Genomic DNA, 25,366 nt, shown 5'->3' on the forward strand with positions numbered 1-25,366 from the left:
ACCGGGTCAGGAGGACGCGGGGATTTAAGTGCGCCTTCTCCTCCTGCCGCCCCTTCCTGGGGACGAACAGACGGGGAAAATTGGAGAAAAGGCTTCTGCTGTTTCCCGGCCCGCTGCGGGTCCCTGCTGCGCGGTCAGCTGCAAGGGAGGAGGCCGCGCTTCTCCGGGGAACAGCAGAGCCCCGGGAATGAGGCAGAGCAGAGGGAATGGGGACAGCAGGGCCCCGATGGGGCGGCGAGGGGTCGGAGCCGCCCTGAGATCTGGACACGACTGCGAGCATCGCCCCGGCGTCGGGATCACGCGCCGCTGGGGTTGTGCACGGAGAGGTGGGGGCCCTGCTGGTGAGACTCCCGTCCCCAGTATTCTGGGTTTTGTCGCAAACGAGTGCGGGAGCTCTCGCTCGAAGCAGAAAAGCGCTTCGCCACATCCTTTGCAACCCGACAGCCCTGTCGGAAAGGTCTCGGTGTGTTCCCCTCTGGTTCCTGCGAGAAACCAGGATCCGGGGGGGGGCATCGCCTCCCGCTGGGACAGCGGAGAAACCCAGAAAAAATAAAGCCGGGAGCCACCCCCAGCCCGGGGGCGGGCGGACACCTCCATCCCTGCGGCTAGAGGTGGGAGGGGGGGTCAACAGGAAAGGGGGGACGCGGGTCGTCCTCGAGGGCCGCATTCTGCCCCCGTCCTCCCGGCGCCCACGGCCCCGCTCCAGGGGAGAACCGAAGGGCGAGTCCCCCCCGCCGGGAGAGGAGCCGGCGGGACGTATCCCAACCCCCAACACCCCCGCCGGGAGGAGCCCAATCCTCGCCGGGACCGGGGCTACCCCGGCGGCCGTCACGTGGGCCGGGCCGCACCGGGGCCCCCGCCGTAAAGAGCCGGAGCCGCCGCCGCCGCCGCCACTTCCCCGCCGGGCGCAGCCGGGGACGCACCCACGGGAGACGGCGGCGAAGGAAGGGAGGGAGGAACGGGGGAGGGAGCGCCGGCCCCGCACGGCCTGGGCACAGTGGTGGTAGTTTTCATTTTTGTTTGGTGTTGTTTTTTTGTTTTGGTTTGTTTTTTTTTTTCCTATAAACTTTATTCTATTATTATTATTATTATTATTATTATTATTATTCTGATTTTCCTGGGATTTCCCTGCATGGTCTGAGCGCAGCTTCATGCCCACCCGGCCATGCCCGGCTCCGCTCTCGGCCCGCTGCCATGTGAGTACCGATATGGGATGAGGCACCCGGGGGTGGGATGCTCTTCTGGGGAGTGAGGTCCCCCTGTAACTGCGATGGCTCCATCAGCACGGGGAGGCCACGATAGCGTTATTTCTCTTTTCAACAAGAAAACGGCAGCGTTGGCCGCTGGGGGACATCGGGGCCGCCCCTGGGCCGGGGCCGCTGCCCAAAGCTCCCGGCCCCAGCGCCCCGGGGACCCCGGCACAGCCCGCATCTCCCTTCCACCAGCTCTTCCACCAGGCCCCGGTGCCTGATCCAGGCCCGGAGCTCAAAAAAAAAAAAAAAAAAAAAAAAAAAAAAAAAAAAAAAAAAAAGACGGGAAAGGAAATACTTTTGTTAAAAAAAAAAAAATCTGTTTTTTTCGGATCCTTGGAAATGCCCGAGCAGCTGGGACGGGGCCGGGTGGGACGGAGCCGCGGGCGCTGCTGTTCGTTCAGTGGATTTCTTTGGTCGACCCTATGGGACGGAGCGGATCAGAGGAAAGCTTAAAGGAAAGAGAAATCTCTGCATATACATAAAGCGAAAGCTCCTGCTTTAAGGAAAGCGGCGCTTTCACGAGGGGAAGCAAGAAGGGCCTCGGACCGGGGTCCGCGGGGTCTCCTACAGACGGAGCCTGGAGCGGGGCGTGGGTCGGGGGCCGGGGGCCGGGGGCCGGGAGAGGTGCGGGGTGCTCCGGCCTCGCTCAGCCACGACTCTCGGCTCTGCCCCTCAGGTGCCTCTGAGTGAGCGCTTCGGCAACGTCGGGGCGCAGCCGGCCGGGCCCTGAGCAGCCGCCGCCGCCGCCGCCGAGGACGGAACATGTATCAGGGCCTGGCCCTCGCCCCCAACCATGGCCAGTCGGCTTATTCCCACGATTCCGGCAATTTCCTGCACTCGTCGACCGGCTCGCCCGTCTACGTGCCCACCACCCGGGTGCCCTCCGTGCTGCAGACGCTCCCCTACCTGCAAAGCTGCGAGCCGCACCAAAGCCACCTCGGCAACCCTCCGGGCTGGGCTCAGAGCAGCGGCGAAACCACCGCCTTCAACGCCGGCAGTCCGCACCCGCCGTCGGGTTTCTCGTATCCCCACAGCCCCCCGGGCAGCAGCCCCCCGGGGCGCGACGGTGCCTACCAGGGGCCCCTGCTGCTGGGCGGCGGGGGCCGGGAGCAGTACGGCAACGCTTTGGTGCGCTCGGTTAACGGGTCCTACTCCAGCCCCTACCCTGCCTACGTGACCCCTGAGCTACCGCCTTCGTGGACGGCCGGACACTTTGAGAGCAGCGTGCTGCACAGCCTGCAGACAAGGCAGGCGGCCCTGCCCGGCCGCAGGTCAACCTTCGGTAGGTCGCCCTCACCGCCGCCTCTGGGCGTTGAGATTCTCTCGGTTCGAGTCGGAGCATCTCCGTGCGCGGTGCTTTGGTGGGGATGAACCGCGCCGCGGGTTTTGTTTCCCGTCGGGAAGATTTTACCCAGGGATGGAAGGATGGTTCGGGTAGAGGGAACGGCGGGCTGACCCTATACGGAGCGTTCTGTGCGTGCGTGTGTATGTTTGTGTTACACGGAGGGCAAAGAACGCGTTTCAAAGGAGAGGACAGAGGAGCAGAGGCCGTCCAGCACCCCTCACCCCCCCGCGAATATCTCCTCTCCACAATATCGACTTTGTGCCTGTACTTCAATACTTACCCTTGTGTTTAAATTAGCGGGGCAGATTTATAGCTCCCACCCTTTTAAGTAATTTATTGTGGTAAATGAGTTTATATTCGGACAGACTCTCGGTCTCCTCATTCGCCTTCACCCAAACAGGTCCGCAGCTGCATCGCCCCGCGGCCTTTGGAGAGGTTCATGCATTGACCCGTGAGCCCCGCACTGCTCCCCCGCACCCATACCGCAGGCTCTCTTTAAAGCACGACCCAAACAGACGCAATTTTCAGGTCTCGCTGTAGCAATGCTCCCCGGGGTTGTTCCCGCATCCTCGTCCGGCGGCGGCTCGCAAAGCCCTTTCAAAGCCGCTTCAAGACCTCAGCCGCGTTATCATCTTGACTGCGGTGATCCAAATTATCTTATCTTTGCCCCAAGAACAAAGCAAAGCGGGGACGCAGCCCCCTCCCCGCTGGCGTTACCTCCCACCCGGGGATGCTCGGGAGCGCTTCGCTTCCAGGATTTTCTCTTTGTCTCGGAAAATCCGTTGCGTTGTGCGGGGTCGGATCGCCCCGCTCCTACCGAGGGAGGAAATGTCTCCTGCACTTCGAGTTTGCTGCTTTGGGACCCGGAGGAAAGACCGCCGTCCTCTGTGCCGTTTATTTTTGCTCTTGAATAGTGTAAACCGCTCTTAAGTAGCGTAAACTATACATTTTTTTCAGTTAATGAATTATGGCTTGCTTTTTAAATTCTTTTTTAACTTTTTTTTTTCAGTATCTCTTTTTTATTTTCTTATTTCCTTCCCTCCCATCTACACTTTTTTTTTTTTTAATTTTTTTATTTTGATTTTTTGCTTTGCCTTTTTTTTGTTTTTTTTCTTGCAGCCGGATCTTTTTTAAGGCGACCGAAAATGAAGGAGGTGCGGGGGAGAGAGGGGGGAAAGAGTATTTTTCTTTGGAAGAAAACAATTTTCACGTCGAAGGAAACTTTTTCTAAAAGAGAAAGGGGAAAGAAAAAAAAAAAAAAAGAGGAGAAAGTGGGAAAATCCTGCTCTCAAATCGGAGGCTCGCTCCGTTCTCTCCGGGCTGTGGGGTAAACAGCAGTGCTGGAGCCGGGCGGCTCCGGGGGCCATCGGGAGAGGAGAAATGCCCGGAGGAGCCCCAGTGAGGGGATATTTGGGGCCCTTTGTGGCTGCTGAGCATTGCGTGGGGCCGGCAGTGCTGAACCTCCACGCAGACCCCGCACAGCACCGAGCCCCCGGTGAGCACCGCGCAGTGATGGAAGTCGGGAAAAGCGCCCTGTTTAACCCTGGCTTCATCATTACCGTGGTGATAGTTAGGAATATCTTTACAGCCCGAGGAGGGATAACACCGTGCATGGACTCTGTTTGTTCCCATCCTGAAGGCAGCCACAGCCCTTTTGCGATTTTTGGGGTGTGGGTAGATGAAAATCCCCCTTGCCTTAGAGCAAAATATTGAAAGATGAAGTCGTGGGGGGAGAATAAAGGATTTATTTTTTTTCTCATGCTCTGCAGGATGGAGGCCAGCTCCTGGTTATCCCTTGCATGGCAGCAGTGGGGCACGGGGGATTAGAGCCCTGCAGTGCCCCATACACGGGTGGCACGTTGCGATGGGGCCGGCTCCTGACCTCGGCTCTCTCTTCCAGAGTATTTGGAGGAGTTTCCTGGGGATGGTCGGGAGTGTGTGAACTGTGGGGCCATGTCCACACCGCTCTGGAGGAAGGATGGCACCGGGCACTACCTGTGCAACGCCTGCGGGCTCTACCACAAAATGAACGGCATCAACCGGCCGCTCAAACCCCAGAAGAGGCTGGTAAGAAGGGGACACTGCTGGACTGCCTGGGGGTGGCGTGGGGGGCAGGCTTTGGAGGCTGCTGCTGGTGCACGTTCTGTTGGCATCTCTGTGTTAGGGCCTGCTGGATTCTCAGTCTAATTGTGAATAGATAATGTTGATGTCAGCCAGAGTGGTTCAGAAGGAGCAAAGCTGCGAAATTACTGCTCCCAAAAGGTTGGAGCTCAGCACCAAGAAGGGGGAGAGGCGAATGGAGGGGTCCCTGCAGTATGGAAACGTATGGGATTTTATAGGCTGCTCACAACTCTGTTCCCAGCTTGTTCTCAGCGTAGGCTTGTTGCTTTTTTCCTATTACAGTAGTGATGGTGCGCTGGTTTTTCATAAGGACGTGCAGGCAGAGCAGTTGGAAAAGGCAGGGCTGATCCCAGGCAGGTTGCGATGGGAGCGGGATGGGGGAACAGTTACCACACTTGGAACCTCCTAAGGGAAAATTTGGGGTTTGGTAGTTCCTTGTTTGTCGGCAGCGTAAAGCATTAATTCCCCACATCATGGTGTTGGGCTTCCTCCAATTGGGATCCCATGGTGAGAGAGGAAAGGAGCCTCCTTTTTTTGTGTGCGGTCACTTTGGGATGTTTAAATTTGGTGGTAACAGTTTTGGTTTCAGAGCTTGTCATCAGAAGCAGTCATTACAAACAGGATGTTTGTCTGAGCCGTGCTGGGGAACAGCTGGGAGTTCCTTTTGCTGTTGCTCGGGTGTATTCCCGCAGTTATTTTGTGTGTTGCAAAACAAACTGTTAGCAGTAACCCAACAGTGACAAGTTTCTGTGCAAAGAAACGATAAGAAACAAATCTAGGATTGCATAAAATGCTTCATTTCGCTTTTGATCGTGGAAATGTGGTTCTATTTGCAAAACGAAACAAGCAGAGGCTCTCTGGAAGATCACTCCGTAATGACAACTCACCAAAATCAGTGCGTTCCTGCGATACATGTTATGTTATCCGGTAGGATTTGCCCATCTCACCAAAATGTAATTATGTTACATACAAAACCCAGCACCAGGCTCCAGCCTCTGCTGAGCTGCAAATCTCAGAGTAATGCGGGTGATTTCTTTGGAGCAAACACAATCTGTGTATTGAAAGTCGAACTCAAACCCTGCGTTTCAGAGCCTGCCATCAAAACACAACACTGGCTGAATTTCCAGGGCTCTTTGAGCAGCTTTTCCACCCAGGCATTGGGACAGGTCTTGCCATTACCCAATATTTTGTCCATTGCTATTGGCACGGGGCAGTCAGTAGCACTCGTGAGGCTTTTTTTTAGTAACACTGACATAACATTTCAGCAAAGTTTTCTGATTTAAGATTGTTTCGGAGGGACGAGAAGGGAATTATCACAGCATTTCCAGCCGTTTTGTTATGTTGGCTATCAATGCAGTGATAAAGCCCGAGTGAACGAGCTGATACTCTTATCCAGGGGAAACACTTCAGTGAGGCTGAAATACCTGATGGCGTTTTATTGCATGGAAAAGGAAAGAGGCCGTGATTTTGACTTCCCATTCTGACTCGGGAATGACAGACTTCAAAACCGTGGCTGCTCCACCATTTTGCAGTTCCATTTTGCAACAAGGCAGAGGACAGGAGGACCCACTGATGATGGACAAGAGGGTCCTGGGTGTGCTCTGCAAAGCCACCACCCCAGCTGCTCCCTGCTTTCTGGGCTCGGGGTCATATAATTTCACAGCCTCTCTGCAGCACCCATGGGGGACGGCTGCCTGCGGTGAAACGCGCTGCTGGAGGAGCAATGAGGAACAACAAAATATAGGCACAGAGAGGAAAAAGGGTTTCTTTTGCCCTTTACGTTATGACCTTTGTTCTGTAAGCAGGCGCTGTGCTGCGGTTATTCCAACTTGTGTTTTCACAGAGCAAGGCCCCAGCAAGCACAACGTGGCACATAGAGCACACAGTGCAGATGGTGCCTGCAGCTCATGCAGTCATCCTGTCATTTGCAGTCCATTTTTTCTTTTTTTCTGTGATGATGGCAGCAGGGACAGCTGCTTTTCTTCTGTCTGTATCTGGACGCACAGCTTGGTGGCTTTCAGCAGGAAGGATATTTCTGAGAGGAGGAGGGAAGCATCACTTTATTTTAGGCGGGATCTTCCTAGCCAAAGTTTATTGATACGTTTCAAAGATGATACCTCACACTCAGCCCTAAAAGCCAGACCACCTTCACCACACAGGAGCAGCTCCTGGCGCTGGGTGCCTCTGCCCATGAGCATTTCCCAGTGCAGGAGCAGCACTGGCGACAGACCCAGTCTTGTGCCCGGCAGCTCCCACACCATCCTGACTTAGAATCATAGAATCATTAAGGATAGAAAAGAGCGTTAAGATCATCAAGTCCAACCATCAACCCGTGACCACCGTGCCCACTGACCATGTCCCTCAGGGACTTGGAGTCTTCGCTAGTTCCGTGTATCATGTGTGCTGCAGACACTTTCACATTGCCATCAGCTGCCCTCTATCATGCCGTACTTCTGAAAAGCAAGCAAAGCAAAGTCTCCTACAGCTTTGGGCCTCCCTTTGGAGGGACCTGCCCTGCTGGATCCGAATTTTTCAAGCTGTCCAAGCAGCACTTGCGCACAGTTAATGTGATAGGCACCAGCTCATGGTTCCTCGAGCTTATCAGCAGCACTTGGCTGTCAAGCCGGGTCCGTGAAGAGTTTTTGTTTGAGTGTACGGTGCATTTGTATAAATAAACACTGGAGCACAATGTTGAAGTCAACAACTTCCTAGACAAGGTCAGAGTGGTACAAAGGCAGTGGGGTGGAGGCAGGCAGCAATGTGCTTTCTTTTAGGGGAACTGCTGGGAACCAGCAATAATGTATTGTACCGTCGTCCTTCAGAGAGCAAAAGCAGCCTTGACTGTCTTTTTTCTTGCTACACGGGCAAGCTGTGGGGTAGGGACAGATTCTCACAGGGTTTCTGGGTTTTCTGTGTAACTTGTGGCCATGGAGGATGGTGTCTGCTGTGCAGGCGATGCAAACACAGGCAGGCACTGATGCCTCAGCAGATAGCCCAACACCGTGTGACACCAGGACAGTGTGTTCCTCCCTCCCAGGGACCTGCCCAGAAATTTCGGGGCTTTCCAAAGCGCTTTGCATTGGCCTTTGTCCATCCGCAGGTGATGATAGATCTCAGTAGCCCATGCCAGGCTCCAAATTCCCCCTCACTCCTGTGGCAGGAGCTGCACCTCAGGGCCTTGCCCTTATGGGAGCAGTGTGGGGTGCTGAGCACCCTTGGATGGCAGGGGGCCCTCCTGCTTGCAGAGGTGAATGGCACAGCCTTGGTGGCTCTAAGGCTTTAAGAAAGCTCTAAAACAGGTCCAGGATCATGCTGTGACACCATGCCCCATATTACAGACAAAAATAGCTGTTGAGACCTCTTCTGTGCCCAGCTTGTCAGCTCACACCTCAGCGTATTATTATTTTTGCCCAGTTATTTCTTGAAAGGCAAACCATTTTCTGAGCAATACCATTATTTGCAAATAGTTGCTGAGAACACTTTGCAATCACTGATTCAAAGCGTGGGCCCATCACTGGTGTCTCTTGAAACTCAATGCTGATCTCTCTTTGACTGCTAACCTTGTGAAAACATTTCATTTTTATTCCTGCTCACCCCACCTCATTTGTCATATTGATTACTTACGATTGCACGGTATAATGGAAAAATAAACAAACAGGGAATTCTTTATTGCCTGCATTGCCTATCGTGTGCCTTTGAGAGGAATCAGAGTAATTCTTCTCAGGGCTGAGTAATGTATTCACACACCTGAATGCAGAGAGGCCGTGATGTTACTGAGATCACTGGGATACTTACTGTTATTAAAATAGTTCCCATGTGAGGTGCTAAGAGACGTTGAAATGAAACACCTATTAAGCTGACACGTCTGTATATAGAGACCTGTGGATTTTCCAGTGGCTCGGAGTACGGTTGTTAGAAATGATTTTGCTGCTTCTGCCAGAATATTTCCCTTCTTCGTTTGGAAATATTAACGTTGCAGAGCCAGCAATCACAGCACTCACAAAATATGTAATTAGTTAATGTTTGCGTGGTGTTTCTGCAGCCTGTGAGGGAACAGATTATCTGTGAGACATGCAGAAAATAACTCTGCTGGTCCACTCATGGGCCAGTTCAGCTCAGCTCTGCTCAGCTCAGCCAATTGATTCCAGTTGTCTTAAACAAGAGATTAATTGGGGTGTTGCTAACTTTAGTGGTAGTTGTGAGTGCAGAGAAACAGAAGTGGAGTTCACTTAAAGCAACAGCAGTTTTTGGCTGTTTGTGAACTGAAAGCCTGCTAGGTATCTTCCTTCTGTCTCCGTCTGAGATATGTGCACTGTGCTCTGGATCCTGATCACTCCCAGCACTCGTTGGAGGTTTGTGAAATGGACTGGGAGGATTCTGCCAGGATTATTGAGCTTAAGCAAAAAGCGCTTGCAAATTGGAGTGATCTCATTTGAATGCAATTTCTTTCATCTGAATTTTGCTATCTTCACATTGCGTGTTCCGTGTTTTCCAGGAAATCATTGTAGACGGAGATTTTGTTTTTGTATGAGAGGAAACTTCCCCAGTTTGCCTTTTCTATGTGTGCATTCACGCGTTTGTTTGCTTGCTTTCAAGTCCTCATCGAGACGTGCTGGCCTATGTTGCACTAACTGCCACACAACCAACACCACTCTCTGGAGAAGGAACGCCGAAGGGGAGCCCGTCTGCAACGCCTGCGGCTTGTACATGAAGCTCCATGGGGTGAGGGCAGGGGTGTGCTGGGTTATGGGATCCCTCCTGCTGGGTCTGGGACACCGGTCTGCAGGGAACAGAGCCTGAAGAGCCATAGCTCAGTGCTATGAGACCTCTACCGAGGTTACCCAGAATGAGGTGAAGGGGTAAATGGGAGGTACATGGGAGGTACACTGATAATACTCGTTTGCAGAGGATGGAAACTTTTAGTACCATGTCTGTCAGCCAAGAGAAGTCTTCATTCCTCCATGCAGATCTCTTCAAGCTTCTGCCATGGAGGTTCGAGTCTCTTTATCCCATGACTGCTCCCTCCGGGTCGTGTAGGCCCCGGCCATCAGTTTAATTTAGTGGTGCACTCTCATAAGGGTCACCAATAAATCAGGAAAAGGAAAATAGGAAATAAAGGAAAAAATAAATTGTGGGAAAGCCTTAGCTGTTAGCCTTATACATCTTCCAGCCAAGGCCTGTTGCAGAGAAAAATAGCATGTAGTGAAGGACAAGGACTTTAGGTGCATTGCATGAGCTGCAGCGTGTAAATAGGAAAGCAATGCATGTGCGGGAAGGAGCTAAGTAAAACACAATATTAATCATTCCAAACCTTACGAATGTCAAGGTACCAAGACCTCTGGCCATGAAAAAGGAAAGCATCCAGACGAGGAAAAGGAAGCCAAAAAACATTACCAAAGGCAAAACCTCAACAGGTACAGTGCTGCTCCCACCCATCCCAGGGGTTTGGGGCACAGTTCATCTCAGCAGGAAGTTATGCAAAGTAGAAAATCATACTGTGATTTTTCTCGCTGATGATTGCTTTTGCTTTAGGATCTTCATTTAGGCATAGTCCTCGAGTGAGAGGAGGATATGGGGTAGAAAACCTTGTTGGTATCATGGATCCTGGAGGGATTCCTGCTCTGTGAGCACCAGGTTCCAGCCCTACAGTACTGTGTTCAAGCAGATCTGAGCTACAATGGGCAACAGGAAAAAAACTGGGGCTTGGGGTGGTGTGTTTGGGAGTCCAGAAGGGACTGGGACACATTCAGCATCTGCCCTTCTGGGCCATAGAAGGAGTGGCATGACTGGGCTGTGAATGGGTTCTCCTTCCTTCCTCACAAGCATAGAATCATAGAATGGCTTAGGTTGGAGGGGACCTTAAAGGTCTTCTAGTTCCAACCCTTAAGCATTGCTAGTCAAATACGGAGCATTGCCCTGATGGTGGAGAAAGAGAGCAGTGGCGTTGTGCCACGCAGTGCAGAGCTAGCTATTGAAATACAGATCTCCTTAGGAATAAACCTGTGTCTGTCATGTGCCTTCATTGCCCTGTGCTCCTTTTCTTGCAGGATCCACCACTTCGGCCACGAACTCCCCTTCCTCCATTACGAACTCAGACAGCACGGTCACTTTAAAGTCGGAGCCCAGCACAACCTCGCAGTACCCCGGGCCGGGCATTGTGTCGGTGTCCCAGGTAAGGCACAGGAGCTGTGCCCCACGCGCTTCCTTGTGGCTGACCTGGGTGCCCTGATAAGGCCAAGCAATTTGCTCATTGCATTGAGAGGCCACCCAGTGACCCAGTGGGATCAACCCTGGGTGGAAAGCTCTATAGCTCCCAAGAAAAGGCCGTATGTTATCTGTGCTTTAGACCCTAAGGATTTGTTTGGTGGGAGAGGTGTTTCATCTTTCTGGAGGAAAAAGTGGCTCAGAGTTAACCTGCAGATGGGCATTTGGTGCCCTGTCCTGACTTGGTGCAGGGTCTTAGCCCTCTCAAGCTGGACATGCATGCAGGTGAGATTTTTTTGTCCAAAACAGATAAATCAGATCTGTGTTACACTCTTGAAAAATAGACATGTGCCCAGAGATGTCTAAAGCATGCATGTTGCCAATAAATAAGTGCAGACAGGTGCTGGGATGCTTTCTCCATGCTTGCTGGCCTGGTCACCTCTAATTAGCACGATGGATAACATACTGTGCCCATGATCTATCGGAGCCCTGCTACGACATTAGGATAAGCACGATAACGACTTGCTGTCTGACTACACCTTTCCCTTCCCTCTTGGGGCAGGCGCAGAGCCAGTCAGACGAGGCGCTGGCCGGCGGCGAGTTCAAATTTGAGCCGGAGGACTACCCCTTCTCTCCCAGCAGCATGGCCCCGCAGCCAGGGCTGAGCGTGCCGCTGCGGCAGGACTCGTGGTGCGCCCTGGCGCTCGCATAGAACCCCTCGTGCCCGCAGCCTGGCTCACCGCGGGACGGGCTTCTCTTGGAGGATGTGGGAGGAAGACGCCGGCTGGATGGGGTGCCCAGAAAGCTCCTCCCCATCCGAGGAGACCCAGGGTGGCCTCCCTGAGGCTGTCTTTTTTTCCTCCCGGAAAGCTGTCCTCCTTTGAGATGCAACCAGCAAATAAACGCATCCCAGAATCTATGTTTATTCGCAGTGATTTCTCCCTCCTATGACTCCTCTGTGTGCAATTTATTCCACTTTCCAATAAAGACTGTAATAACGTGGCACCGAATAACTTAATTTTATTAAAATGTAAACTGTGTGGCCTCCCTTCTGTTTTATTGGCCACAACAGGGAGAAGAAAAGAGGAAAAAGAAAAGCAACGGTTGTTTTAAACATTTACTGTTTTATATTAAAAACGAACATCTCTATAGAGTGTTAGCTTCTGAAGCATTCAGTGTACCAACACCGAGCTGATGAGTCAGACATGAAATAAACACACCGCTCATCCTTTCCCAGCTCCAAACAAGAATTTTTTTTATTATTATTTTAGGCAAACCACATGACAAGAATGGTTAAAACCACCCAAACAATAAAAGAGTTCCAAAATGCTGTTTTTCTTTTGTATTTCCTTCATGGTTTTCAACTCCAAGAATTAGAAAATCAGAAATGAGTCTTCCAGAAGTTCAGAGGAAGGCTTGAGGAATGGAAAAACAGAGGCTGTGCTGGAGGTACTTGCAGCAGCTTTGGGCATGTTTCAGTGAAGAACTTTCAGCTTTCAGCCCTCTAGGTTAGAGGTTCCTTTTTACCCCTTTTTTTTTTATGGAAAGCCAAGCAGGAATTAATTTCCTGGGGTTGTGCTGCAGCAGAAGATGGCCAGTGATACAAAACCTATGTGCGTTTCCACAAGTTGGCACCGGCGCGTGCCTGCAGTGCTGCTGGGGACACTGGGATCACTTCACTCCTCTGGGTTCCTTTATGAGCGATTATTTGGGATTACATCAGAGCAACCATGGGCTCAGAGTGGGTTTTGGGGCTGGAATCCAAGCGGGGCAATGAGAAGATACAGGGCTTGGAGCTGCAACACGGAGGTGGGCAATGGGGAGAGATGCTTTGCTAGGGGTGCTGGGGTGAGGATGGGACTGTGCTGCATGGAGATGGGTGGGAAATGAAGGGGGAGTGAGGTCATGAAGTTATGTCTAAGGCCTTCTTTATTTGTTATTGCTAAATAAAACCTCCAGCCTGCCTGGACAGCTATTTATGGCCAGGAAACTGTCAAGCAATAGCTCCTTAATATAGAAATTGACCTGTCTAGGGCTTCCTGGAGCAACTCTTCCTCTTGTCAGGAGAGATGGATCGCTTGACTTTTATTATAAACAACAGCTAAAGATGATCAGGGAGAGTGAAATCTGGCATCATGTCGTGACTCATCTGAGATGGAGGAGAGCAGATGCTCTGGGCACTGAGGAGATTGCTCCTTCTGACACCTCCGTATTTCAGCAGTGAGCCCACAGCCAGTCCCTCAATGTGAGAGCATGGGGGGAGTTTCAGCCCATTCTTTTAGCAAAGCCCATTGATGAGAGCTATCTTTGGAGGTTTTCTTCTTGCACCTCCAGAGTTTCATTAGTATCTTCGTAGAGTCATAGAGCCATTGAAGTTGGAAAAGACCACTAAGATCCCCAAGCGCAACCCCAGCCCACTCCACCATGCCCTCTGACCATGTTCCTCAGTGCCACATCTGCACGGTTCTTGAACACCCCTAGAGACCAGAGCACCAACCTCTTCCCTGGGTTCACTGCTACCTTTCCTACCTCTGCAGTGAGAGCTTTGGGCATGTTTCACTCTGAATGTAACCCTCGGGGTTTTCAATGCAGAGCTGAGTCTCTACAAGGTGTGTGACACTAGTCCCAAATCCAGCTCAAACAGTACGCATGAGAGTTGGGAAGATAGTGACATCCTTGTTCATTGCAAGGGAATTGGAACAGATGACCTTTAATGGTCCCTTCCAACTCAATCGATGCTACAGTTCTATGTCCCAGGCTCAAGGGAATGTAGGGTCCCAGCTTGACATGCTGGGACACAGGAAGGAGGAGCCCCGGGTGCAGCATGAGCAATGCTCCTGGGCACCCTCCCAGATCCCACATTCGCCAGCAGCACAATGCAAGCTGCAACAGAATGATTTCTGCGGGCGAAGGCAAGGGGTCCTCAGTTTCTCATCTATGTGACCCTGAGGGGCAGAGTTATTTTAAAGGCAAACAAGAAGACCCAAACAATGCCAAGATGTTGACACCAGTGGCTCCAGCGGTTTTATTTATTGCCTGTTGGTAACCGTTGGCGGGCCGTTGGGATACTCTGGGGCCTGGTGGCTGACAAAATGGGGCAGGGTGACAAGAAGTGAAACAATTGGGATGTATGTAATTTTTCCTTCCTGCACTCACTGGACGGCATCATCCATGAGGCCGGTTTCATGTTTCTCCACGGTCTCTTCCAAAATCTTTTGCTCTCATCCCTCAGGCAGGAGCAGTTTTCTGCCCCTAACAGAAAGTCAGCCCTGCCTGTACAGCCCCGTGGGACAGAAAGAACAAAAAACACATGGGAAACTTGGGGTCTTCTCAGCTCACGCTGTGTGCCCAGACCTGCTCCCACTACCCTGCTCAGCCTCTCTAGGAGTTTGAACATTCAGGATGAGCAGACTGGCCCCAAAACCAAGGGCTGAGAGAACAGGACCTGCAGCTGACCTGGTGGTGTTGGGATACCCATGGGACCCCCTGCAAGGAAGCTGCCCTCTTCTCCCCACCAGGCTGCCACTGCCACGTGTTGTGACCCACCTCATCCCTGCCCACAAAGCTCCAAACAAGGCTGATTAGTAGATTAGTCTGGAGATTGACTTTTATTTCTCCTCCACGAACCTTTCTCCCTCCTGCTGGTGCTCACTCATTCGCAGGCACGTGTGTATTTGCTCTTCTACAGGTTTGGTGGCTTGTGGACAATAATTATCTTTACTGTTGTTGTACAGCTGCCTCGGAGCTATCAATTGCTTTTGTTCAAAGGTCACCTGCCCAGATGATTTTACAACCTGACTACAATGATCTGTTCCATTTTGCACTTTATACCAATGCCACAGTGATTTTTACCAAGTCAGCAAGTGAGTAATGAAGCACTTGAGCCTATGAACACTCCATTCCTGTTTATGATCATATTAATAGCACAATAAAATCAGCACTCACCCAAGCAGTTGCTTTCAAGAAAAAAAAATATTTTTTTATTTCTGCATGGAGAATTGAAAGTTGTGGTTTAATTTCTAAGGGGAACCCCAAAGCTGTGGACTCTCTGATAAAGCACCACTTCTGTATTGAAGAGAAACATCACTTTTTGGGCAAAGAAGTTTTCAGCACAACTTGTGTGGTTCTGTCTGAATAACAAACACTGCTCAGCTGCAGGGAGGTGAGCTCTGGCTGCTCCTCTGCACAACCTGAAGGGCACACCTGAGCCCAGGTGCAGACGTGCACCCATCCATGATTAGGCTGATCTACACCAGCTGAGGTGTGAGCCCATTAAGGTTATAAGGATGAAGGCACACCTTTTCCCTTTGTGCTGTTGATATTTGGCTGTTTTGTGGTGAGCTGTGTGACTCCAAGAGTGTTTTCCTGGGAAGAAGGTGGAAGCAAGGCTGTGAGCCAGGTACAGCAATGCCTATTGGTGTTGAAGGGGGTTTGGTGTCCTGTGGGTGTTGAGTGCTCTGGGAGCTCTTTGTGGCACAGGGAGATGAATTACTGATGCTTCTCAGTCTTTCTCCCTGTTTTTCTCCCATTCTTTTTATTGCAAAGTTGTGGTGTATAACTCAGGAAAACAGCCTGTGTTGCTCTCCTGGTCCATGTGCTGCAGTAATCAACTATCTGTGCTTCTTACATCTATTGCAGTTAACACAGAGCTGAATATTCAATCTCACTATTGTATGCACAATCAAACAGCTCTTCTCCTTTCATCCCCTCAGGTGGTCCTTCTCAGATACGGCTTTGTGGCTGGGGGTGCCAGGAGGCGGTGTTCCCAAAAACCTCTCTTTTTCAGTATGAATTTACACCGAATAACCCAAAAGCCACTTAATGAGGAACAGTGACATCTTCAAAGTGCTTCCAGGAAGCTCCTCTAGGGGAAACTTGGTGAGAAGCACCACATACCAGAAAGGCTTTTGTTACAGGGAGCATATCCCCATAGCCTGATGTCCTCATACATTGCTGTTTTTTCCAAAACCTCAGCTTTCCAGTAGTAAAACTTCTATCCAACAGTACCACCAGAGTTAATGTGCCATGGAAGTGAACTGTGTTGAGAAGAAAGGAGGGGACCAGTGGTCAACTGTTTCTATGGTCAAAACTGGAGGGAAAAAAAAAAAAAGGCCCAAGCAGCTCAACCCCCAGTGCCCTAATGATGCTGGGAATATAGGCATTAACCAGCCATTTTCCTGCTCTTGCAGGCTGTCTTTACTATTATTGGGAAATGCATTGTTATTGGAATTCAAAGAAACTTTTACTGTGAACAGTTCCACTGCATCATTAAATGTGGCTGAGAGAAGACTGACTACTGTGTTTGATAGTATCAGGGCTTGAACTGCCTTCAGGGCCATCTCCTTTGCTGGCATTGAATCTTTGTCCCACCTCCATCTCTTACCTTGTTATCAGGTTGCTGTTTGCATTTCCTGGTAACTCTGATCCCCCATTCCACCTCTGCTTGCATTTTCCTTAATGTGGGACTGCCTAGAGTCTGAACGAGAGGTGGGCACAGATGGATGCAGTATGGGGCCCTAATGTTGCTATTACTTCAGGTGTTGGTATTATCCTTCCCATCTGTTCACTCTTTGCTTGTAATAAAGGAGAATAGCTCTGACTTGTGGAATGAATGGAAATGATGGGCATTTAGCTGCAGGAGCCTACAGTTAACATCTGGCTGCAGTGCAGCGCTCAGGCTCCTCTTAGTGCTATGGCCCCTGTGAGCAGGGCAGGGAATTGTGTTGGGGAAACCATCCCTGTGTGCTGGAGCAGGACTAAGGGGAGCGGCGAGGTGAAGCTGGCTGTGTTAATCATTTACTTTGAGAGCAATGGAGGCTAGAGTAGAAGTTCTGTGTATATAAAGATCTGCAGGGATAAATGCGAAGCAGGGAAGCTGCTGCTCAAAGGGCACAGTGAAGTGGCCTTTTGGGGAGGGAGTTTACTCAGATTCACCTTTGTTTGCTCTGTGGGAGTGCTCTGTCACCACTATGGGATGGTATGGACTGGGACTGCTGGGTGACTGCCAGTTCTGAGCCTGACCTTGACAGCTTTGACCCAATTAATGATCAGCATTAAGCATGAGTGGAAAGATAATGAGGGTGATGGCTAATGGTGGGTGTTTGGGGATAATAATAGTGTTTATGCGCCCTTCTCTCTCTGTATAAATTCACCAGGAGGGTCAAGATATTCTTTTCTGTGTTTTATGTTGTTTAAAACATACTGTGTCCTCAGAAAAATACATACATACATCATTATGATATCTGTATTGTTACATAAAATACATCTGATAAGGCAGGAGCTTCAGGTCCACTTGGGATTCACTTGGTATTCAGGTATAGCTGAACACATTGGCATTGCCTTCTACTGTTACAAGGGAAAAATACAGGCTGCCACTCCTCCATCAGCAAGTCAGTGTCAGCCAATAGCAACTGACATTTCACCACTTTCATTTGGGGTTACTGGTGCTCCAAAGTTAGGGCTTTCTGCAGGAGCAAATCCTTCCTGTGTGCTAAGATGCAGAATCCCATGATAAAAAGAGAAGAGGAAACTGTTCTTGAATCTATTTCTCTTGGTGCATCCCAAAGATTGCTCCAAATCCAGTCCTGTGTCCACGTGACAGGTTTGGTGAGCTAAGCCTCACTTGCCAGCTTCGCTCTGTGCTCTACATTCAGAGAAAAGGTACCTTTGGTGTTAAAGACAGCTCTGCAGCATAGAAAAGTCATATGATATATTGGAGAAAGATGAGGTCCCAGGAAAGCTGCTCCCTAATTCTCCATCCCTGCAGAAACTTGGTCTCATCAGTATTCCTGTGGTGGGTTTTGCTCCATTGCTCCACGCCCAGGAGTGATTGACATTGTCTTGAGCTTTGCTTTTAAATCATGTGGCTATGCCTCATATTAAAATATGATTAGAAAGAATTTATCAACTTGAAATATTAATAATGGATAACTCATTTCCAAGCAGCAAGCTGTAATAGCAGGATGCTGCCTTGGACGGGCTCTGCTCTGAGGCTACTGACTTTGACATTGCTCTTGCCCTTATCTTTAGATGCAAATGCAGCTCTTGTCCCCAGCTTGTTTTCTTTCTCTGGACACCTTTTTTTTTTCTTTTTTTTTTGGAGTTGGTGTCTCTCCAGCAGGGTGAATGGCCATGAGCTCAGGGAGAGAAGAGCTGCCTCTGTTCCATCACCTTGAGGTCCTGTGGTTGGGAAAGCGCAAGCAGCACTTGGGTGCTGACGGAGGCAGTGCTTGACGTGTTTTGCCTCCTTCCATGGAGGCTTTACTGCATCTGGATCATAAAGGGGAAAGCATTGCGTTTCTGGTTTTGGGCATGGCACCCAGGAAGGCTGGAGGCATCCCTAACTGCTTTGAGATGTCCTCAGCACCTCCAGGTTTTGGAAAGTTTCCTTGCTTGCCTGGAGTGTTCTATCTTGATTTTTCTTTTTGAAGTGAGTAGTTGCTTTAAAATGAAGAGACTTCCTGGTTTTTCCCTTTCTGGTTTGCTTTTCCCTTCTGGCTTGGTTTGTGCATCACCAATCATTTGTAGTGTCAATAGGCCTTGTAACATAACCACAAAATCAGTTACATCTGGAGTGTGCTGAGCGAGGTCACTGGGGACAGAGTTTCTTTTTTAAAGGCAGCCTGAATAAATGGCAATCGAGCCCTACTGCATTTCAGGAGGCAAAAGCCAAAACCATAATAGCATTTGTGTTTTCCAATTAAAATAACTGTTCGTCTACTCTTGCACTGAAATTCAGTTTTTATTTTTTTTATTATTTTTTTTTTTCAGAGGAAAACAAGCTGGGGATTGACCCATGCTTTGTAGGAAATTGGTTTGGAATTTGCTTATCTCTTCATCAGAAACCAAATCTAAACAAAACCAGAATCTGATTTGAGGCTTATAAGCTTTTTAGCGGAGTATGTGAATGCTTGAATTTCCCACTGGATCCAGTAGTGGATTTATAATTTTTTTAATAAAAAAGCCATACCTGATAATTCCATAGTGCTGCTTAACCAGGAAACCTGGGGACTTCCTTGGGAGGTTTCTCGGAAGACTGACACGCTTTTATATCAACCACCAATGCCTGTTTTTGAGGTGTACAATGGACTGTAGAAAACACCATGAACATTTAGGTTATTTTTCTATGCTGGGTCAGGCTGCCTAAATGTGTTGATTCATTAAGCATGCTGCGTTCCTGCTAATTGCCAGCTTGGGTTTAGGCTTCGGGCAGTTCTGAGCATGTCCTCGAAGCGGAGCCTTATCTCGAAGCTTCCTGAGTCTGTGGAATTGAATGAAAGTCTCACCAGGAAAAGTGGTTTGTTTTGCTTTTGGTTTGTTTTGTAAGAAAGCAGAGAGTTTCCCTTCCCAGCCAAGTCTGAGTGACCACAGAAGCTCACACGTTTCAGCGCTTCAATCTTTCAGGCTCTCCAGACTCCTGAAGTTCTAAATTAAAAATAAATAGAAATAAAAAGATTCCAGCCAGACACTTTCAGTCCTCCATTGAGATCAGGTGTTAATTCAGATGTGATTTGAATAGAGGCTGTGAATGCACAGCCCTTCTCCCAGATCACATTCTTCCCTTCCCTAGGGAAACTTTGTCCAAAATGAGGCACAACGTCAGCATTAAAAATATTTTTTAAAATATAATTTTTAATATTTAAAAAATCAACCATCTGGGCAGATCTGGCAGTGGGATGGTTTCATCACACACAGCTGTAAGATAGTTTGGCTATTTGGTATACCTGGAACCAGGTTCAAAAGTCCCATTTGGGGATTTCTTGCAGAGGAAAAGGTCAAATGATAAACATTTTGGGATGAAGTCATCAGCATTGCAGCTGGAAGTTTCTGTGTTAGGACTTAGGGTTTCATTGTCATATACATAGTGCTGCTGAGTATAAATGCAGAATGACCCAGAAATCCAAAGAAAATAAGGCTGTTTGGCAAGTCTGTGCTATGAAACTGGTAAAATGTTTAATTTCTGACTTCCAGGCTTGGTTCCCTGAGCCTGTGGTGATCTGGATGCTTTTTGGTATAATCCTGATGTGGATGGTCATCTGTCATGTGTGTGTTTTGCTGGTGATGGAGCTGAGCTGCAGTGAGGCAACAGGACATGCCAAAGATTGAATGAGAGGTCAGTGGCAGCAGTGGCCCCAGCTCTTGGTCTCTGGATTTTGTCATGGAGGTAAAGCTTGGCTTGTGTTTCAGAATTGCAACTGGCTGGTGGGGTTGGCCAGCAGGCACAGAATCATAGAACAGAATAGCTCAGGGTGGAAAAGATCTTAAGGATCATTGAGTCCGACTGGAAGGGACATCAGCACGGGGTAGTCATGCTGATAGAAACCAATCTGCAAACCTGCCCTGCCCCTTCTGTGCTCCCAAAGCAATGGGAACTTCACTTGCTACATAAGGGCCTGGAGGGTACTGATATCAGGATGGTGGTGCCCAATATCTAAAACCTAATCTACATACACATCTGCCTCCATGGGATATTTCTTTTTTTGCACGTAAAACTATTCCCTAACAAGTGGGAATCCAATCCTCTGTACAGTAGTCTTTCTCTCTAAAAGAAGTAATTTAACGAAGGTCCTCCATCTCAGTACAGGATTTAGTTGGGGAGGAAAATAAACTAAATTTGGAAAACAATTAGTAACAATGTTGCCTTAATTTAACAACAGCTTTTATTAGATTGCACTTGTCCAGTGAGATTAATGGGCATTTTCCTTTGAAACTCTGGGAGTCTTTCCTAGACACTGGGAATAAGTAGGCTCCTTCAAATGTTCTGCTTCCTACAGGATTTACTGGTGAAAGATTTAATACAATTCAGCACAAACATTTTAACCTTTCCATCTAAAACGCTGAATTCAACCGTTTCCTGAATGTGTATAATTTAAAGGCTTGTGTTTTCCTGTGTCATGCTCTCTGAAGCATTTTATGTCGCCTTGCTCCTATTGACTCTTTTAAGAAAACACTGCGTAAGTATACAGTCACTTTCAGATAACTCAGATGTTTACTTTATGAATGAAGGAGGAAATTGAATACTCAAATAAAGTTATGCATCTAAGTGCCAGAAGCTAACTGCCCTCTTAAATTTGCTTGTCTTCTTGAAAGAGCCTTTAAATACAATTTATGGTGTAAAGAGCTTTTCCGCACTCAGCGCTGAGGAGGAGCTCCACTGACACAGTTATAAATGGATGCTCTCAGCAGGGATCTCCCATACAGGGATGCTTATAGGGCAGGGACTAATGCTCCTTTAGGAACATGTGTGCATCCTATTGATCTGGTATGGGGCTCATGTCAGGGTGCCTGCAGAATTTGGCTACAGCTCTCCTGCAGGCATGTGGCTTGTTCATAAGCTCATCACTTGGCACAGGATTCTTCAGGTCCATGTCTGAGCACAACCTTTTGACAGGTATTGTTTTATTTATGGAAAGAGAAAAGATCGTGGAGTCCCTTTGGGTCTGTCATGTTGCAAGGATTTGGTTGCAAGGTGAGCAAATAGGGCTTACTTTCGTATTCAGTGAGACTCAATGAAGGCTTCTGTCCTTTGGCTCCATGTTCAGGTACCAAAACTCACTCCTGGCTGGAGGAGAGTGGCTATGAAAAGCCTACTGCTGCTTTCTGATGTCTGTGTTCAGAAGCAGGGTCTTGGGCCAGGTTCTATGTTAGCCAATGACCTTTGAGCCAAGGACTATGGTTATCTGCAGCCTGGGTGGAGGATGGAGGCATTACCCATGGAGGAGTTATGCCCAATCCACTCTGATTTGTTCAACTTTGCTGGATTCTCATAAATTCTTATTGGCCTTGGAATATTTGATTTTATTTTTTTTCTTGGAGATCCAGCTTCTAGTTTTGTTATTGTCTAAACCTGTGCTTCAAAAAGGAATCAGTTGTCTCCATGGCTAAGAGCTTGGATCATGCTTGCCCAGCAACATGAGATGGAGCACCAGGTGACTGCACTGCTGGCTCAGTGTCTTGGATAAAGGCTATGGGTTTGGAGGGGTGAATCCAGCCATGAATCCAGATGTACTAAAGCAGGATGAGCTCTGAGGTGTGCCTGCAGGGAGAGTTACTGGGCTTGCTGCTCCTTGTTCTGCACCCAAAGAGGAGAGCAGTGAGAGTGCCCTGTTCTCCCAGAGACACTACTTTGTGCCATGTGGAAGCTGGGATTGGCAGAATAAACTGCAAATAATGGTTATTACAGGATATATGGAAGTACTGAACTAAAAATATGAGGTCCCTGAAAACTCAAGCAGGCGTGAGAGCAGAAACCCAGATGTGAGTGTGCCGGAAGAGAGGAATGGAACTGAAGAGTGGATGCGTGGAAGAAGAGGTGGCCTTCCTGTTATAAGGAAGACTTTAGGGTATTGAGGAGCCCCAGAGAGCCTCTTCTGAGCACTTTCCACAAGGCAGAGGACAGAGGAGGAGTCCTGGACTCCTCTCAAAATCCCAAATACCTGTGTTGGAGCAGAGGTGTGCTTGGGCCACACAGCAGGTAGAGGCAGCCCTGTGAGCCAGGCAGAGGTCACCCCCAAGGTCCCATCTGTCCCCCGGCACTGCCAGTGGGATCCCTATCGCACGCTAATATTGGATTATGATCGCGAGCCTCCACAATGTCACACTGATAACAACAAGGTTTTTCCCCAGTACGAGCCTGTTTCATTTTGACACGTAGGTATGTCAAGTGAAGGGAATATTTTCCCTTCTGCATCAGACTCCAACTTCACTGAGGTCAGTCACAGGAGCGTGTGTGCAAATGTCAAGGCTGGCAAGGATTGCGGGTGAGGGTAGAGGGCATTTGTGAGGCTGTGGGGAAGGGAAGGTGGTCCTCAGTGTGAGTCAGATAGTGGTGAAGGCAAGGCTGGTATTGAGACCTGCCTGGCTCTGTATTTCAGAAGTTACTGCGAGGGCAGCTAAAGCCCAAAGAGTTCCCAGCTTTCCTAGCTTTAGCTACGCAACGCTCCTGGACCAGTCTGGAAGAACAACCTCCCTCTACATTCTTAGGTTCTTCTGACATGACGAAGAGTTTGACATTAGAGGATGTCATGTCTCCATTTACTGTGTCCATCAGTGGCCAACGTGAAGAGTTCCAAAGGCAGAACTGAACCAAGAGGTCATGGTGAAAGCAGTTCGCTTAGTTGGATGGATGAGAAGGCTCTGCCACAATTCTGTACAAGAGCTTCCATCAGAAATTGATGTTGTCTGACCAGAAGTATCCTAGGGACTGGGACTCTGCTTCCACTTGAATGTTACCTGTGTGCATCCAAATCAAGTCTCCTCTGAGGAAGGAGAAAAGTGGCAGTCAACTGAAGGAGAAAACACAGTGATAAGAAAAAAGCAGCTTTGTGTTGGGACCTCTGCTATCCAGAGCTGGTTCCCATGCAAACATTATAATTACCTTCTTGCTTCCTCTGAGCCCAAGGGTACCTGGGGGAGAACACAGTGAAGACAGTGGGATCCTGAGGAAGTGCAGCAGCATCCCTTGGGCTCTAATTCATGCACTGAAATGCACAAATGCAATCACAACTTGTTTTTCAGCAGGAAATGACCAAGCAACACCTTTCCAAGCCTCCGCAAGATCTATGTATATATGTATGTGTGTGTATGTATACACACATACATATATATGGTATATGTATATCCAAGTCAAGTCAGTACTGCCCACTGAAATGTCAGTGGACGATAGTAACTAAAAATAGGCAAAACCAGGAATTTGTCTGTAATATTTTTAAAATGGGAGGATGGCAAAGCTATATATGTAATCTCAGAATCTGTAAGGGTTGGGGGGAAAAAAAATGGGCCTAGTTTTTTTCAATGAGGAGAAGAAAGCGCTGTCACTTAGCAATGTATGGGCTTGATGCAGGCATCGTTCCAGTGCCCTCCTAGGGTGCTGCATGTTCTGGGGCCACTGTGTAATAGGAGCAAATGCTGTATTATAATGGCACTGACTGCAAGTGGGGATTTTAGACCTTCTCCAGTTTGTTGTTTCACTTAGAAGTGGATGGTGTGGAGGATAAAGCTGTGATCAGCGTCACATAGGAAATATCTCGGGCACCAGCTGCTGCTTGGCTTTCTGGTTCACGGCATCACGCAAGTCCTGCCTTTGCCTTCAGCCCTCCAGTTTATGCCTGGCTGGTCTGGAAGCCTCTCCTCAGGCTGCTCCTTAGAGGGCGAAGGAGACTTGAGGCTGCTGCTCCCTCTGCTGACTCTGCCGTGAGTGCTGTGCGCCCGGCAGGACGAGGGCAGCGGCCCCGGTACCGACGCTGCTGCTTCGGTCGGCGCTCCGAAGGGTGGTTTGCATTACAGCAGCAGGGAGATAAAAAGCAAATAGGAGGTTGAGCGTTTCTTCTTTCTTTATGCGTTTCTGTGACAAAGCATGATTTTTATCCAATAATGTAATAATTTTTAAAAAAACTCAGTGAGGATCCATTCTTGCACCAATGCAAACTTTGCCTTTGAATTTAACAGGAACATGCTGCAATCTGCAACTAGAGCCCTTTGCTTTTTCTCCTGTAGATCTCCTTAATCCTTTAGCAACTATGTGCGTTTTCCAAAGAGGTTTTCTATATATCCCAGGGGAACAAAATCACAATGGGAAAGAAGTTCTCCTTATAAACTGTGACCGACTGCAGTCTCCCTCCAGCCCTGCTGGTAACGCCCTGTGGATATTTGCTTCTCAGAGATTAGAGGAACAAAGCGAGAAGAGAGCAGCGTTCCATTATGGTAGAGTATATAATATTGTGATTATTAATCATACCCCTCCAAATAATTAATCATTTTTGGTGTGTTATTTGAAGACAAACAGGGCCTTTAGTTCATTATCGCTTATACATACATAGAACTGGAGTCACATCGGTGCTGTCAGACGTGGTTAATCCCTGCCTGGGTTTTGTACATGTCTGGGTATCTGAATCATGTACATGGCAAATGATCTACTAATATGTTTGCTCCACCAGTTTGTTCATATAGAGCCAAATATATGAAAGCATTCAAGCTCCGGAAAGGGCAGATATGGTCCTAATGGAGTTGACAAAGGCATCTAATGTTAAGGTTGTGGAAAAAAAAGGGCTTGCTGATGAAATTCTGCTTTATTATTTGACATGGAGGGACACGGTTAGTGGGTGTGGTGGGGGTGGGTCGGTGATTGGGTTTGGTGATCTTAGTGGTCTTTTCCAGACTTAATGATTCCATGATTTACATTTTATACTGCTTGATGATTTGAACTGGAAGGCTTGAAAGGCAATCAGGAAAACTTTGAGCTCTATAAAAATAGATTCTGGAGGTAGAAACATTAATTTAAACTAAAGCAGAAGGAAGGAATGATGGCTGAGGTTCAGTGTCTCGTGGTAGCCAAGAATGGGAGGCAGGTGATGAGCTGCAGCTCAGCTGGTTCACAGATCACAGCAGCCACTTGGCTGCCCAGGTACCATCTCATGTTGTCATCCTGCCTGTGTGCCCCACCAGC

The 25,366-nt window shown here is 48.8% G+C and overlaps 1 protein-coding gene and 1 long non-coding RNA gene across 4 annotated transcripts; both read left to right on the forward strand.

The window, feature by feature from the left end:
* The first annotated feature begins 891 nt into the window (after positions 1 to 891).
* GATA5 (GATA binding protein 5) lies at positions 892 to 12,254 on the forward strand. 2 transcript variants are annotated; one of them, XM_052683848.1, is made up of 8 exons: positions 923 to 1,003; positions 1,148 to 1,196; positions 1,930 to 2,535; positions 4,499 to 4,665; positions 9,316 to 9,441; positions 10,046 to 10,133; positions 10,767 to 10,891; positions 11,486 to 12,254. In XM_052683848.1, the coding sequence occupies exons 3-8, from the start codon at positions 2,016 to 2,018 to the stop codon at positions 11,633 to 11,635; spliced, it is 1,176 nt and encodes a 391-aa protein (XP_052539808.1). In that variant the 5' UTR covers positions 923 to 1,003; positions 1,148 to 1,196; positions 1,930 to 2,015; the 3' UTR covers positions 11,636 to 12,254. The 2 variants fall into 2 exon arrangements, with proteins under 2 accessions (XP_052539807.1, XP_052539808.1); XM_052683847.1 differs by having other exon boundaries at positions 892 to 1,196.
* A 2,967-nt stretch (positions 12,255 to 15,221) lies between these two features.
* Positions 15,222 to 23,414, forward strand: LOC128080932 (uncharacterized). 2 transcript variants are annotated; one of them, XR_008206927.1, is made up of 4 exons: positions 15,222 to 15,322; positions 15,636 to 15,801; positions 19,894 to 20,086; positions 22,906 to 23,414. It is a non-coding gene; the product is annotated as an uncharacterized LOC128080932 (long non-coding RNA). The 2 variants fall into 2 exon arrangements; XR_008206928.1 differs by lacking the exon at positions 22,906 to 23,414 and adding an exon at positions 21,465 to 21,529.
* Positions 23,415 to 25,366: the final 1,952 nt, after the last annotated feature.

Source organism: Tympanuchus pallidicinctus, unplaced genomic scaffold, assembly GCF_026119805.1.
Source record: "Tympanuchus pallidicinctus isolate F22 unplaced genomic scaffold, pur_lepc_1.0 scaffold20, whole genome shotgun sequence".
Taxonomy (NCBI): domain Eukaryota; kingdom Metazoa; phylum Chordata; class Aves; order Galliformes; family Phasianidae; genus Tympanuchus; species Tympanuchus pallidicinctus.

Bases quoted from the DNA above. Each gene is read 5' to 3' on its own strand.
- GATA5 (XM_052683847.1), top strand. From the start codon at position 2,016: ATGTATCAGGGCCTGGCCCTCGCCCCCAACCATGGCCAGTCGGCTTAT. The intron at 2,536-4,498 runs GTAGGTCGCCCT...TCTCTCTTCCAG, and splicing joins CGGCCGCAGGTCAACCTTCG to AGTATTTGGAGGAGTTTCCT. The intron at 4,666-9,315 runs GTAAGAAGGGGA...CTTGCTTTCAAG, and splicing joins TCAAACCCCAGAAGAGGCTG to TCCTCATCGAGACGTGCTGG.